The sequence below is a fragment of the Xyrauchen texanus genome, chromosome 28, assembly GCF_025860055.1.
Source record: "Xyrauchen texanus isolate HMW12.3.18 chromosome 28, RBS_HiC_50CHRs, whole genome shotgun sequence".
In the NCBI taxonomy this organism is placed as follows: domain Eukaryota; kingdom Metazoa; phylum Chordata; class Actinopteri; order Cypriniformes; family Catostomidae; genus Xyrauchen; species Xyrauchen texanus.
In genome coordinates, this window is record NC_068303.1 from 41,119,972 (window position 1) to 41,134,849 (window position 14,878).

General features: G+C 46.4%; 1 protein-coding gene across 1 annotated transcript in view; it reads left to right on the forward strand.

The window, feature by feature from the left end:
- akap7 (A kinase (PRKA) anchor protein 7) overlaps positions 1 to 14,170 on the forward strand; it is a 101,064-nt gene extending 86,894 nt beyond the window's left edge. The window contains exons 6-7 of the mRNA XM_052095448.1: positions 12,178 to 12,213; positions 13,589 to 14,170. Of these exons, the coding sequence (XP_051951408.1) occupies positions 12,178 to 12,213; positions 13,589 to 13,758 (206 nt within the window). The 3' untranslated portion in view covers positions 13,759 to 14,170. The remainder of the gene's footprint in view (positions 1 to 12,177; positions 12,214 to 13,588) is intronic.
- The last annotated feature ends 708 nt before the right edge of the window (positions 14,171 to 14,878 follow it).

Genomic DNA, 14,878 nt, shown 5'->3' on the forward strand with positions numbered 1-14,878 from the left:
ATAGAAGAACAACAAATAAAGAACAAGAAAACGGGAACAACACTCAGACCGAAACTCGGCATTAACATTTCACTTATAATTAGCAGCACATTTAACTTCAGCACAGGCTACAAAATAAATTATTTTATTGAAATATTGTAAAGTGGTCATATGAACTACACAAATGAGCGTTTAAAAAATTATATGCAAAATCGAATAGCTCCATAGCGGATGGCGAAAAATGCGTAAAGAAGTCTAATATCTTTCACCATAGACCATATTTAAATTTCGATGTTTCTGGCCAGAAATACCAACATATTCACTTTATCTGGTTTTAATAAGCTGCGGATTGGAGTAACTACACTACCCGCTGTGCTGAAGACCCGCTCTGATGGAGTACTGGTAGCACATATGCACAGATATTTCCGTGCTAATCTTGCCATGAGCGGAAACCTTTTGTCGTTCAGCTTTCCACCAAGTCAGCGGGTCCTCTTCCCCATCAATGGCCATTTCCTGCAGGTACATGGTCATTTCTGCCTCGACCTTTTGCTCATCAGTGAGTAAAATAACGAAATTATAGATTTTAAGTGGAAAATAGTATTTATGTAAAGAGATATATTAAAATAAAAAGTGCACAACTCTTCTTAAGTGAAAGCTAAAAAAAAAAAAATGCTTCACGTGTCGTGCAACCTACTGATAAAGCGCCGACGAGTCATTAGTTGGGTTAGTAAAATAACGAAATTATCATTTTTCATATAATTTTTGAAAATTATATGAAATTATATTCCCCCACCGACGATATCATCGTCCATCGCGATGTTTTACTGTCAACATCGTCAACTGCCAATTTAGGGGACATCGCCCAACCCTATTCTAGGCTGGAAAAATTTATTCTGCACTTGCCCCTTAAACCGGCTTGACCTAAATCAACGTCAGTGTTGAGACAGTGTCCTCAGCACGTGAAGCTTGTATGTAACCTCCGTTCCCCGAGGGAGGGAACGACACGTTGTGTCGGAGAAGCGACACTAGGGGTCTCTCTTGAGCGCCGATATTCACCTCTGACCTATTGAAAAGGGCCAATAAGAGTTGGCAGTCAGTATTTGCATACCCCGCCCCTGCATACGGGTATTTAAGCAGGGCAAATACGGAAGTTTAGTCAGGATTTTTCTGAGGAGCCGGAAATGGTCCAGCCACAACAGTGGCTCGGTTCAGCGACATGGCGGAGGAAAGACACAACGTGTCGTTCCCTCCCTCGGGGAACGGAGGTTACATACGTAACCAAACGTTCCCCTTCTGTCGCTCTCTCCACGTTGTGTCGGAGAAGCGACACTAGGGGACCCATTCCAATCTTGCCATGTGCTGAACCGTGTACGTGAACTGCCGATACAGAGGCGGGCAGGGATTCATCCAGTGCCGCGCATCGTCTGTACCTGGCTGCACGTACCCTTCCCCAATGCCCCATACGAACATCGGGATCCTTCTAGTTACCCTGAGAGGAGAACAAGGCAATGTTTGCCAACATGGGAACGGGCCAGCCTGGCTGGGCCTCTTTTCTCTCTATGTTTCTCGCATAGAGCAATCACGGCCGGGGCCATTACACGCATATAGGGAAGGGGATCTTACCCAGACCCTGCGGAGACCACACCTGCCCTTTTTCTTGGCCACACGGCCGTCTTAGGGCTCGTGTGGAAAGTATGGTGCGGTGGTAGATCCAGCCTCGAAAGGGGGGAGTTGCTACAGCACGGCGACCGGGGCAGCTGTAACTGCCTAAGGGAGACACGGGGGTCCGCTCATAAGGGGACAGAACCGTGGAATTACACACAAGGGGAGGCCGAGCAGGAGGCCTTACCTGCGGAGCACCTATACCAGTACAGGGTAGCCATCAGGGTACCCGCAGTGGCTTGGGTCGGCGAGTTCCTCCGCTGAACCGCGGACCCGGAGGGCTGGGGAGGAATTGACCAGGGTCCCGACTCGGAGTGGGGCGCCCTGGGAAAAAAGGCGCACTACTTAACCTTGACGTCAGGAAAAGGGCGCTGGGCGCAAGCGATCCACCCGGCCAGTCAGTCTACTTGTTACCAAGTTCTACGGGCTCGGACCTGACAAAACACGAGACGCAACCGACTCAACGTGTCGGTTGTAAAACCTCGCGAACAGGTTGTAAAACCTCGCGAAAGTGTTGAGTGTTGCCCAACCCGCAGCTCTACAGATGTCTGCTAGGGAGGTGCCCTTGGCCAGTGCCCACGAGGACGCAACACCCCTTGTTGAGTGAGCTCGGACCCGCAAGGGTAGGGGCACGGCCTGGGTGTGATAAGCCAGTGTGACGGTGTCAACAACCCAGTGGGCGAGCCTCTGTTTGGAGATGGCATTCCCTTTCTGCCGTCCCCTAAAGCAGACAAAGAGCTGCTCAGAGCGTCTGGTGCTCTGTGTGCGGTCCAGGTAAATGCGCAGGGCGCGCACTGGACATAGCAATGAAAGGGCTGGGTCTGCCTCCTCCCGGGGCAGCGCTTGCAGGTTCACTACCTGATCTCGGAATGGTGTGGTAGGAACCTTGGGCACATAGCCCGGTCGCGGTCTTAGGATCACAGACGTATCCGCCGGACCGAACTCCAGGCAAGTGTCGCTGACAGAGAACGCTTGCAGGTCCCCGACCCTCTTGATAGAGGCGAGCGCGATCAGCAGGGCCGTCTTAAGAGAGAGGGCCCTGAGTCCAATTGATTCAAGCGGCTCGAAGGGAGGTCTCTGGAGTCCTGCCAAGACTACCGAGAGATCCCAGGAGGGAACTAGGCCTGGCCGGGAGGGATTCAACCTCTGGGCGCCTCTCAGGAACCTGTGCTTACCCAAAGACTTGCCGTCTACAGGATCGTGGTGGGCGGCAATGGCGGCAACATACACCTTGAGGGTGGACGGGGACAGCCTCCTGTCCAGCCTCTCCTGTAGGAACAGGAGCACTGACTTGATCGCGCATCTCTGCGGGTCTTCAGTTGGGGAAGAACACCAATCTGCAAACAAGCGCCACTTTAGGGCGTAAAGGTGCCTGGTAGAGGGGGCTCTGGCTTGGTTGATTGTATTCACAACGGTCGCCGGTAAGCCGGCTAGCTCTTCCGCATCCTTTCCAGGGACCAGACATGGAGGTTCCAGAGGTCTGGGTGCGGGTGCCAGAGCGTGCCCCGTCCCTGAGAGAGGAGGTCCTTTCTCAGGGGAATTCGCCAGGGAGGAGCTGTCGTGAGAAGCCTGAGTTCCGAGAACCAAGTCCGAGTGGGCCAGTAGGGGGCCACTAGCGTGACTTGCTCCTCGTCCTCCCTGACCTTGCACAGCACCGGTGCAAGAAGGCTCACTGGGGGAAATGCGTACTTGCGCAGCCCCGAGGGCCAGCTGTGTGCCAGCGCGTCTGTCCCGAGGGAGCCTCTGTTAGGGCGTACCAGAACGGGCAGTGGGAGGTTTCCTGGGAGGCGAACAGGTCTACCTGGGCCTTGCCAAACCGTTCCCAAATCAGCTGGACCGACTGGGGGTGAAGCCTCCACTCCCCGCCGGGCAGGCGTTGTCGTGATAGCGCGTCCGCTACGATGTTGAGCTTGCCAGGGATGTGAGTGGCACGCAGCGACTTGAGTCCATAGGAGGAGATGGCGGGCGAGTTGTGTCATGTGGCGGGAGCGTACGCCGCCTTGGCGATTTATGTACGCCACCACTGTGGTGCTGTCCGATCTCACGAGGACGTGTTTGTCCCAAACTAACGGGAGGAACTTCCTGAGAGCAAGAAGGACGGTCAGCAACTCCAGGCAGTTGATGTGCCAACGCAGCGGGGCCCCTTTCCAACGGCCCGCTGATGCGTGCCCGCTGCACACGGCCCCCCCACCCGGACCGGAAGGCGTCGGTTGTGACCAGAACGCGTCGGGACACCTGCTGCAGGGGCACTCCTGCCCGTAAAAAGCAGAGGTCTGTCCAGGGTCGGAGTGTTTTGAGGCAGGCGGGGGTGATCCTTACCCGATGCGTGCCGTGGTGCCATGCTTGTCTCGGGACTCGAGTCTGGAACCAGTGCTGGAGTGGTCTCATATGCATCAACCCCAGCGGCTTGACCGCCGCGGGGGACACCATATGCCCCAGGAGCCTCTGGAAAAGTTTTAGAGGGACCACTGTGCCTGGATTGAAGGAAGCGAGGCAATCCAGCACCGACTGAGCACGCTCGCTCGTGAGACGTGCTGTCATTGAGACTGAGTCTAACTCCAACCCGAGAAAAGAGATGCTCTGAACCGGAGTGAGCTTGCTCTTTTCCCAGTTGACCTGAAGCCCCAAGCGGCTGAGGTGCCGGAGCACCTGGTCTCTGTGTGTGCATAGTAACTCTCGAGAGTGTGCTAAGATAGCCAGTCGTCAAGGTAGTTGAGAATGCGGATGCCGGCTACTCATAGTGGGGCAAGAGCCGCCTCTGCGACCTTCGTGAAGACGCGAGGGGACAAAGACAGGCCGAAGGGGAGGACTTTGTACCGAAACGCCTGGCCGTCGAACGCGAACCGTAAGAAGGGTCGGTGTCGTGGCAGAATTGAGACGTGGAAGTGCGCGTCCTTCAGGTCTACCGCTGCGAACCAATCTAGATGCTGAACGCCAGCCAGAATATTTCTCTGCGTGAGCATTTTGAACGGGAGTTTTAACAAGGCCCGATTGAAAACTCGCAGGTCCAGGATTGGTCGTAAGCCGCCGCCTTTCTTGGGTACAATGAAGTAAGGGCTGTAGAAACCCTTCCTCATTTCGGTTGGAGGGACGGGCTCTACCGCGCCCTTGGCTAAGAGGGTAGGGCAGAGAACTGGCATGCTCGCCGTGTACTGTGGAAAAGCGGACGCCCCTGAAGGGGGGCGGGAGCCGGGCAAACTGAATTGCGTAACCGAGTCGAATGGTCCGGTGCAGCCAGCGTGGTGCGTCGGGAAACGAAAACCACGCTTCCCAGCTCTGCGCTAGGGGCACCAAAGGGACGAGTATTTTGGACGTTCCCGGCGGGGCGGAACAGGTAATGCAGCGTCGGGCAGCTTCGTTGCGGCCTGAGGCTGGGGTGCTGAGAATAGACTCAAAGCACTTACCTTGCTCCGCGCACCCGGCAGGGGGCGGGTTCGTGACTGAGGAGGAGGTCTGCTGGCGTCCTCTGGACTCGTCTGAACCGGCCGGCCGGGGGGCAGTCGTAGGCAGGCGGAAGGCGGGATCGCCACGTCCGGTGTACCGGGACTGTCGTAATCTGAAAGCAGATTGCCGTGAGAACGGCATTTGCGGACCAGGTGACCCAGAGGCAAAGGAAATAGCTCTTTTATTGAGAATGTGGGTACCACAGCCCCCGTCAGGGGGTGTGGCAAATGAAAAAACAAAGGATTCTCCTCCCGGCCCTCCACCGGGGGACGGAGCAGTCTTACCACCTCCGGAGCTAACGTCTTGGGCTGTGGGTCGGCTGTCTCAGGAAGGCTTGGGAGCCTTCCGGGTCCTAGAGGGGGTTCGTGAGACAGGGGGTGTGCGCCGCCTGCGGGGTGCTCGACGCTGGGGCTGAGGGCTGGGCCTGGGTTGAGGCGGAGCAGGAGCTGGTTTCTTTGCAGGGGGACGCCCTCAGCGGGCAGACGGGGCAGGGCCCGTAGCGGCAGGTCTGCAGCGGGGCATGATATGGGAGATGGCCTCCGTCTGCTTCTTCACCGCGGAGAACTGTTGGGCAAAGTCCTCGACGGTGTTGCCGAAAAGGCCAATCTGGGAGACAGGTGCGTCCAGGAAGCGGTTCTTGTCGGCCTCACGCATCTCGACCAGATTGAGCCAAAGGTGGCGTTCCTGGACCACTAGGGTGGCCATTGTCTGTCCGAGTGCCTGCGCTGTGACCTTCGTCGCTCTCAGGGCGAGGTCGGTTGCTGAGCGCGGTTCCTGCAGCACATCAGGATCAGGTCCACCCCCGTGCATGCTTCCGAGAGCTTTGGCCTGGTGGACTTGCAGGAGGGCCATCGCATGCAGGGCGGAGGCAGCGCGTCCAGCCGCACTGTAGGCTCTCGCGTTGAGCGAGGATGTTGTCCTACAGGGCTTGGATGGGAGTACGGGGCGACCACGCCAGGAGGTAGGGCTACCGGGGCATAGATGGTGTGCAACTGCCCTATCGACCTGGGGAATCGCCTCGTATCCGTGGCGCTCTCCGCCGTCGAGGGTGGAGAGAGTGGAGCGGGTGGCACCTAGACGAGCGGAGAGCGGGGCTCTCCACGTAGACGTCAGCTCATCATGCACCTCCGGGAAAAACAGGACCGGGGGATGCGAGGCCGCGAACGGCGCACTGCCCCCAGGAACCAATCATCCAACCGTGAAGGCTGTGGGGAGGACGGAGGGTTCCAATCCAACCCCACGCTCACGGCGGCCCGGGAAAGCATGTCGGACATCTGAGCGTCGGCCTCAGCCTGGGCCTGCTGGCCCGAAGGCGGCAGTCCAGGGGAGTCCTCGGCATCAGACACCGCACTCTCCGATGCAGCGGCGAGCTCATCCGCTTCGGACTCGGGAGGATAGACAGCCAGGCCATGAGGCGAGCTGCTATCGCCGCGAGCATGGACGGGGACCAGCGAACGTGCCGGGGAATGGGAGGTTTGTGGGGGGCTACCCGGCGAAACCGTACCCACTGCCACCCCAAATCGCCCCCAGCGCCAACCGCATCGTCCTCAATCCCGTGGGAAGAAGGAGCAATGTGGGGTGAGGCTGGGGTGGCTTGCTTTCTGTTGAAAGCAAGCCGCGACCGCAACGTGGTCATGGTCATGTTCTCGCAGTGAGAACGTGAACCATCCACAAACGCCGCCTCGGTGTGATCGCGGCCCAAACTCACGAGACAGCGCCTGTGGCCGGCTGAAGCGGAGAGGCTTCTACCGCATCCAGGAACGACACAGGGGCGGAAGGGCATCTTGAAAAAGACGCGTCCTCAAAAGGACGTTCAACGCCGCTGTGTTTGCTCTTTTAGAGAAATTACTCTTTTAGGGAAATTACTCTTTTAGTACACAGTGTGTGTGTGTGTGTGTGTGTGTCTGCGCTGTCGAAGCGCTCAGGGGCAACAATGCATGCCGTGCAAAGAGAAGAGAAAGCCGCTGTTGTGCGCCGTCACGATCCAACAGCATGCAGATCATCAGAGGAAACAGGAACGTTTTAATGGCATGTAACTCGCAGCAAACTGCAGACAGACCATCGGCTCCGAAGAAATTTTCTGACTAAACTTCGTTATTTGCCCCGCTTAAATACCCGTATGCGGGGGCGGGGTAGGCAAATACTGACTGCCAACTCTCATTGGCCCTTTTCAATAGGTCAGAGGTGAATATCGGCGCTCAAGAGAGACCCCTAGTGTCGCTTCTCCGACACAACGTGGAGAGAGCGACAGAAGGGGAACCTGAAAGTGCCCATTGCAGCCCGTCACGACGCACATTCAGTTGACAGACACCCAGTTCATTTTTGTCATACTGCAGAGCTACTCCAGTCACATTATTTCCCATGTTCGTCTTTTAATAAAAAAGTCTTCATATATGGGAACTGATTACTATGAATTTGGTCATTTAAATAACTAAATCCAGCATATGATCCATTAAGATGCTAAATTAAATAAGTTTTAATGTTGAAATTTGTTTTCAAACTAGAAGTCTCTCCATCACAAATTCTGACCTCTATCCTCACAAAAAAGGGTATGAAACCAAAGAATAACATTTTGGCTGGTTAGCATGGCCCAGTTCCATTCAACTTGGAAAATAGGAATTTCCAATTTCCTACTTGGAAAAATGCAATGGAACTCCACTTGAAGTCTTGAAACTTGGAAACTCGAGTGGAATTGTCAACTCTGATTTCACCAAGATGTGTGTGCTTGATGTCACAAAAACATGTCAGTACCCAGGGGAGATACATTCATTTTAAGCAAATAAAAATAAGTCAGTCAAAGTTCTTACATTCCATGATAATAAAACTTGTTTAGCCAACGCTTGCTGAGACAGTTGTGTAAAACACCAATAAATTATGCTATCGTTTGATAATCGTACACCTGTAGAATAAACACTAGCATTGCATAGCATCATTCATCTTCTGTAATTTGGTGGCTAGGAATCGTCTCGGTTAAAATTAAATACCTGCTAAGCTAATGGTAGCATTGCAGTTTTGTTTTCATATGTGTCTTCATTACCAGCATCAAGCAATGTATTGCCTTTATGTTGAGAGATCGGAAATACCAAGTGGAAATATTCTGCTTCTGACTTGGGAACGCAGCATTATTCCTGCTGCAAGATTGCAGCATGTAGGTTGCACTAGCAACTGCCATTGAGATTAATTGGAATGCCAACAGATAGATCTCCCTGGGTGCTATAGACCTCCTTGACCTCAATTCTTGTCAGGAAGGGTATTAAACCCCTCCCAGATAAGCACTTCCCTCAGGAGACATGTCTGTTTGAAACACAGTGCAGGATCTTCCTTAAAGGAGACGAAGCTTCCTGAGGAAATGGCAACAATAAGACACAATTACACGTAGACATTCGTGGAAAAAATTGCTCCCATCTTAAACTCCATCCCAGTGTAAGATTATTTCTAAAAGCTCAAGCGTCCATCTGGATTGTCTTTGTGTCTCGCTGACGAGATTCTCTGTAGTATTTGAGATTATCATTGCAGTCTAGAGGTGCGAAGATCTTACTCAGCAGTTGTTGCTCTGACTGAAGTCTGAAGTGTCTTATTCAGTCTGTTGATGTCACAGTGACAGTCGTCTTCAGAGTAGAGAGTCAATTTAACCTGCTGTGTATTTGGATGACAAATTATGTGTAATGAGCTCTTGACTGAGTAGCAGTGATAACCATTGAGCTTCAAGGTTCATTAAAGGGTTAGTTCACCCAGAAATGTAAATTCTGTCATCATCTTTGGCATTTCCTTCTCCCGTGAAACACAAAAGGATGTTGAGATTTCAAGCTTCAAAAAGGACACAAATGCATCGTAACTCATCATAAAAGTAGTCTATTTGACTTGGGTGCTATTTTCCAAGTATTCTAGTATTCTGTAAGTCATAAGGTAGCTTTGTGCAAGAAACCGATCAAAATTCGATATTCACTGAAGATCTTGACATCTGCACGTGTTCTCCTTGAACTCAGTGTCCCACGGTCATGGAAAACCCTGAAATATCAGGGAATTTTAAAATAGTATTCCTGGCCTGGAAAAATCATGGATATTTCTATAGTGAATATATTTTTTTAGTTACATTTTAAATATGTTTTGAAACATTTCATCCCCTAAATATTGATCTTGGTTTGAGCTTGTGTATAGTAGAATGTGCATGTAACCCATAGTGTTGTCCTATTTGAGTGAATCCTACTGTTGAGTCGGTTCTTTGCAGTTATTTGGTCAAAACAGTTTACAAAATGGTCTGAATGATTCATCAGTGAATCAAAATTATTAGTTTCCAAAAATCACAAATGACAAAAAAAAAAAAAAAAGAAAAAAAAGGAATGGAAATGAATTGGTCAAAAAGAGTGGAACACTGTGTCATGTTCATGAGAGTTAAAAAAGAGAAGAAGAAGTTATGTCCAATTTGTGAATGAATTATTCTTATTAGTCTGATCTATTCAGTGAATGAGTTAATCCAGTTGACAAAACTGGCCTGAATTAGGGATGTGGGTGAGAAATCGACTAATCAAGTATTCTGTACCAGCTAGTCAACTATTAAAACACTACTCGAGTATCGCAAATGTATTTTCCTTTGCACATTTGCCATAAGCATGGTTGATTTATCCTGTACTTCCCCTCTGAATCTCTCACCAAATTTCGCAATTACAACTGAGTCCACTGGGGGCACTGTGGATGTGTATCATCGATGTGTTGGATGAAAGGAGACATGATGCCATCTTTGTGGGCTTTCAAGCAAAGCCAAGCGTGTTAATACTTGTAATACATAAATACTTACTGAATTCTAATCTATTGGTATTCGGTTCTTGTTGGAGTCATGCAAACTAACAGACAAGGATCTGCTTTTATAGTGGAAATAAAATGCAAAGCAGTAAAAGAAACTCGGAAGCTTATCCGACCAGCATTTTTTAAAAAGCCAACTTTCATAACTTGTTTTTCGGAATAATAATGCGATCGCCCTTATGTAGACTCAGAGTTGGCTCTGTTTTTTACTGTTATTTATAAAACATATTATGAATTTTGTTCATTAATTTATTTCCCCAAAAGAAAAGCATAGATTGTTGAAGTTATCTTATTTTAAAAGCATTCTTGGTGACATTTGTGAATAAAACTAAATATACATTTAACGTAAGTTTCATACTTGATATTTTCAACATAAATGTTAATTTACGAGGAATTGCTTACTAGTTTTCTTTTTGTGGGTTAGAGTACTCGACTACAGAATTACTCGAAAATGCCCATCCCAAGTCTTAATGATTAGTTTATGAATCAGACTGATTGAGTTATCAAGTTCAACTCACTGACTCAATAATCCGGTTATAGCAGTCCTCGAGGTCACAGCTCAATGTAGGGGAAGATGATCAGTGAATAATGACTTACATTTTGGTTTGTTTCTCACTGAAGGTGTCTGTTTTCAGATGATTTGGAATTTAGCCATTTGTGTTGTATGGACAACTTTCATTATACTTCAGTGGTGCTTTTGTGTCTTTTTTGCAGATTGAAAGCTTCTATACCCATTCTTTGTTACTGCATAAAAATAGTGAACATTTTTCCAGATATTTCCTTTTGTGTTCCACGGAAGAAATTAAGTTATAATGATGTTGAATTTTTGAAGTGAACTGTGACTGGGAAGAAGCACAAAAGACACAATATACACTGCCTGGCTAAAAAGACTGTGTAATAAAAAGTTGCATACTCTAATATTTCGTTGGACCACCTTTAGCTTTGATACGGCACATATTCGTCATGGCATTGTTTCAACAACCTTATGCAACATCACAAAATGTATTGAACTTTTTCCATTGCTCCACAGTCCAATCTTTATGGTCCGGTTAGCCTCACTAACAAGTGTATTTCTTGTGGCCACACGGCTGTTTAGTCCCAATCCTGTAAGATCTCGTGCTATTGTTCATGTGGAAATGCTCTTTCTTTCACTATTAAACATAGCCGTGAGTTCTACTGTCCATTTTTCAGATGTGACCTCAAGTGTTTTAGTGATCATTCTAGATTATTTCTGCCCACATTTCTTCTGTGAAACTGACGGTTCACCACTATCCTTCCTTTAATAAAGCGTTGGACAGTTCTTAACCCAGTTCCAGTGATTTGAGCAATCTCATTAGTTGATTTCTTTACTTGATGCAGATCAATAATTTGCCCCTTCTGAAACACCGTAACATCTTTTCCACGACCTTGGGATACGTCTTCCGACATGATTGTTTAAGAAATGAGAAGCTACACACTGCATCAGTAAGAGTCAAAAGAATTGTTGTCAGCCGAAACATATTAATTACTGCAATAATGATCCAATCATAGACTCTTAACTGTCTGCTTATTTAAATACAAACTATGACTTTTTTTGGCCAGGCAATGTACAGCTTCATGACAACATACGCTCCTGGAACACGGAGAATATGTATTTTCTATGGACTAGTTTGATATATGTATCACATCAGTTTACAAATAGAGTCAAATATATGCCATCCTCAATTAGTTAAAGCTGAAGTATGTAATTTTTCCAATTTTAAAATACATTAACCTATTCCAGCTTAATATGCAGAGTCAACTATAAATAAGCCATTCATTGGTTTATTCTCCAGAAAAATTTAACCAGTGTGGGTTTGTGGTGCTATCAAAACATTGCTCTGTTTGTTTGAGCATCATGACCAGCCTGACACATTGACTCAACTGATGGTGTAAGTTTGGGGCGGGACCATCTATTTGTTCGACCAATGAAAGACGGAGGGGGTATACCTTTTTAAAACAATCATTATTTTCCAAAAACTGCGTTTGGTGATGCAGAAATGACACATTTCACCATTAAAAATCTATAAAACATGATCGCAAGAATGCCAATCAACTACTCAAATCTGTTTCAGAATTAAGCATGCTCTCATTTAACTGATATGAAACAAGAGTGATTCATTAGTGGACAGAGATGTGATCTCATTATGGTTCATCAGAGGCCATCTGTTGATTATGATGGTTTATGATGCTATGATTGAGGGGAAATCACTCCAGACTGAAGATTTCAGTGAGTCATGGAATTGGTTGCTAAATGTGTTGTTTATCTTGCAGATCTTATGCACAGCAGACAGCGTGCTGAACGGACAAGTATGTGTTACTCTCTGAGTGTTCCCCCTTCACTGTTACTTGTTTCTTCAACCCCCCTACTGCACTAATGATGAAGTAATGAAGTTTCTCCCCCACTTCTGTGTGTTTGTTCACAACATGACTTTAGGGATGCACACTACGCAGTTACCATATCGGTATCAGATGATATTGGCGTTTTTTTAATTATTGTATCAGTCTGATTTGGAAGTTATTGGAAGTAAATAATTATTTAAATGCATATTTATTCCAATTTAAATGTAAATTTCTTTTAGATATATTTTTAATATTAGTCATCATATCGGCCATGGTTATTCATTTTAAATGATCAGCATCTGTTTGACGGTGTAGGAAGCAGATAATATAAACACTTATCTTCGCGTTTAACAGAAATATCAGTTATTACCTTAATATAAACTTAATTATTAGTAATCATTATCAGTCAAATTTAGCTTATTTATTTTCATTATTAATATTAATTTACTTTCAACCTCGTTTTGATGAGATTGATATTGGAAGCTGGAATTGTGTTATCCCATTTAAACTCTTTTTCCTCTACCATGGTTACAATAGTACAGTTATCAATCTTAAATATACATAATGATATGCCTAATTTCATTTGCATATACAATTATAGATAGGAACCTTTTTTTTGAATGAAATAATATTGGCCAATAGTTATCAGCCATGACATATAAATAATTATTGTTATTGTATCAGTCTACATTAGGATTTTTTAAATGATCTACATCAGAGTGCCATCTGTGCCAGTTTAACCATTACCCATCTTTTATTCTGCACATTATAATATTTGGTATAAATTGTATAAATTATAAATTGATAATCTGAGCCATCATATCGGTTATCAGTCCTAACATGATTATTATCCATATCTATTAAAATAATGATCAGTCTAGATTCGAATTCCAGTGTAAACGTTGAAAAATCGGCCATCATATCAGGTACTGGTTATAACATAATTACAAGCAGTATCTGTTGAAATTACCATGGGTCTTAAATGGAATTGTAGTGTAAATATTGAAAAAAAAATCCAAACTGTATTAACTTACAATAACAGCCATCATATCGGTTATCAAACAAATAATTATCATTATCGTGCTTCCCTACATTATTCCTGATGATAATCTCGAGTAAATAATCTGACAATGAACAAAAAGCCTAAAGGCTGAGAAAGAGATTTTCTGATGGCAAATGATCACGGTACATCACCGCATTACCCTGCTCCCAGTGCCCTCACTCATTGACCTGTACGGTTATTTCACTGAGGTAGACTTGTGTTTGATGTGCTGAAAAGATTTGTGTTTTTGGCGGTCAGTATACAGCTTTCTTTGACAGCTCTGTATGTATCTGTGTGTAGGTATTAAGAAAGCTCCACCACCAGATGATGAAGAGTTAGTGAGTTTGAGTAAACGGCTGGTTGAAGATGCCGTGTTCCGGGCCGTTCAGCAGTATATGGAGGAAACGCAACAGAACGGGATGGCACCAAAAGACAAGGGCCCTGACGGCAAACTGAACACCACTAAATGACCCCTGACCTGTACCCTGACCCCTGACCTGTACCCTGACCCGCCCATGTGGAGACCTGAAACATGTCTCCATCTGCCAAGGGGTGTCAAAAGATAACAGAGAAGCGTTGGAGTTGAGAGAACTACTGTAAAGTGAATGGACTGTGAAGTAGAGTGCGGTGTGGAAGATCATGGCAGATTTCTCCTCTTTGTTCTCTGAATGCATACAAGACTCAAAAATCAAAGTCATTCTATGTCACCCAGCAATTCTTTCCACTCAATAGAGCTGTTCAGTTATGATGTCAAATTGTAGGCCTACCCAGAAGACTAATTCACCATGGGATCCCTCACTAACATCCAATGGGTTAGAACAGTAGATTTTGATTTGAGTGGTTAAAATGACTTTGAGACATAGGGTTAGGGTTAACCCTAAAAGGGTCATTTTTATATATATATATATATATATATATATATATATATATATATATATATATATATATATATATATATATATATATATATATAAAAAAATTTTGTCGATCAAATTGTGAAATTAATGTTAAGACATTCTAAAAACCCATTTGAAATTATTGAGGGAACTCATTGCTTCTCTTCCAGGTTTAAGAGCTACAACCCGATCAGCTCTTCTGTCTGTTTTTCTGTTCATTTATGAAGGAACGTTAAGAGAAAGACAGAAAGATGACAAGAAATGAAATATCTGGAGTACATTTCACACACACGTCTCTGTTAAATAACACTAGTGACTAAGGTATTGATGCAGACTATCATTTTCTCTTTGGCATCTTCACATCTGAGGCTTTGACGACAATCACAGATAATCTGCAGTACCACTACAGCTCTCAGTTATTCAGTTTTACTGCGGAAATGATCTGCAGGCCTGACGTCTAATCCGAAGCCAGAACCATCAAACTCAACATGTGGACTATGCACAGGAGATGAAATATGATCAATATGATGAGAGGGATATTTTGTTTGTGTATGCATCACTCTGCCCTTGTGTTTCAGTGTCAGATGATGTTGTTTGTTGTTGTATGCAGTGTGTGTGTGTGTGTGCCCGGAGAAGACTCGATTCAGAGAGAGATCACACACGGATGAGAGTACAGAGCTACAGGCGATAGAGA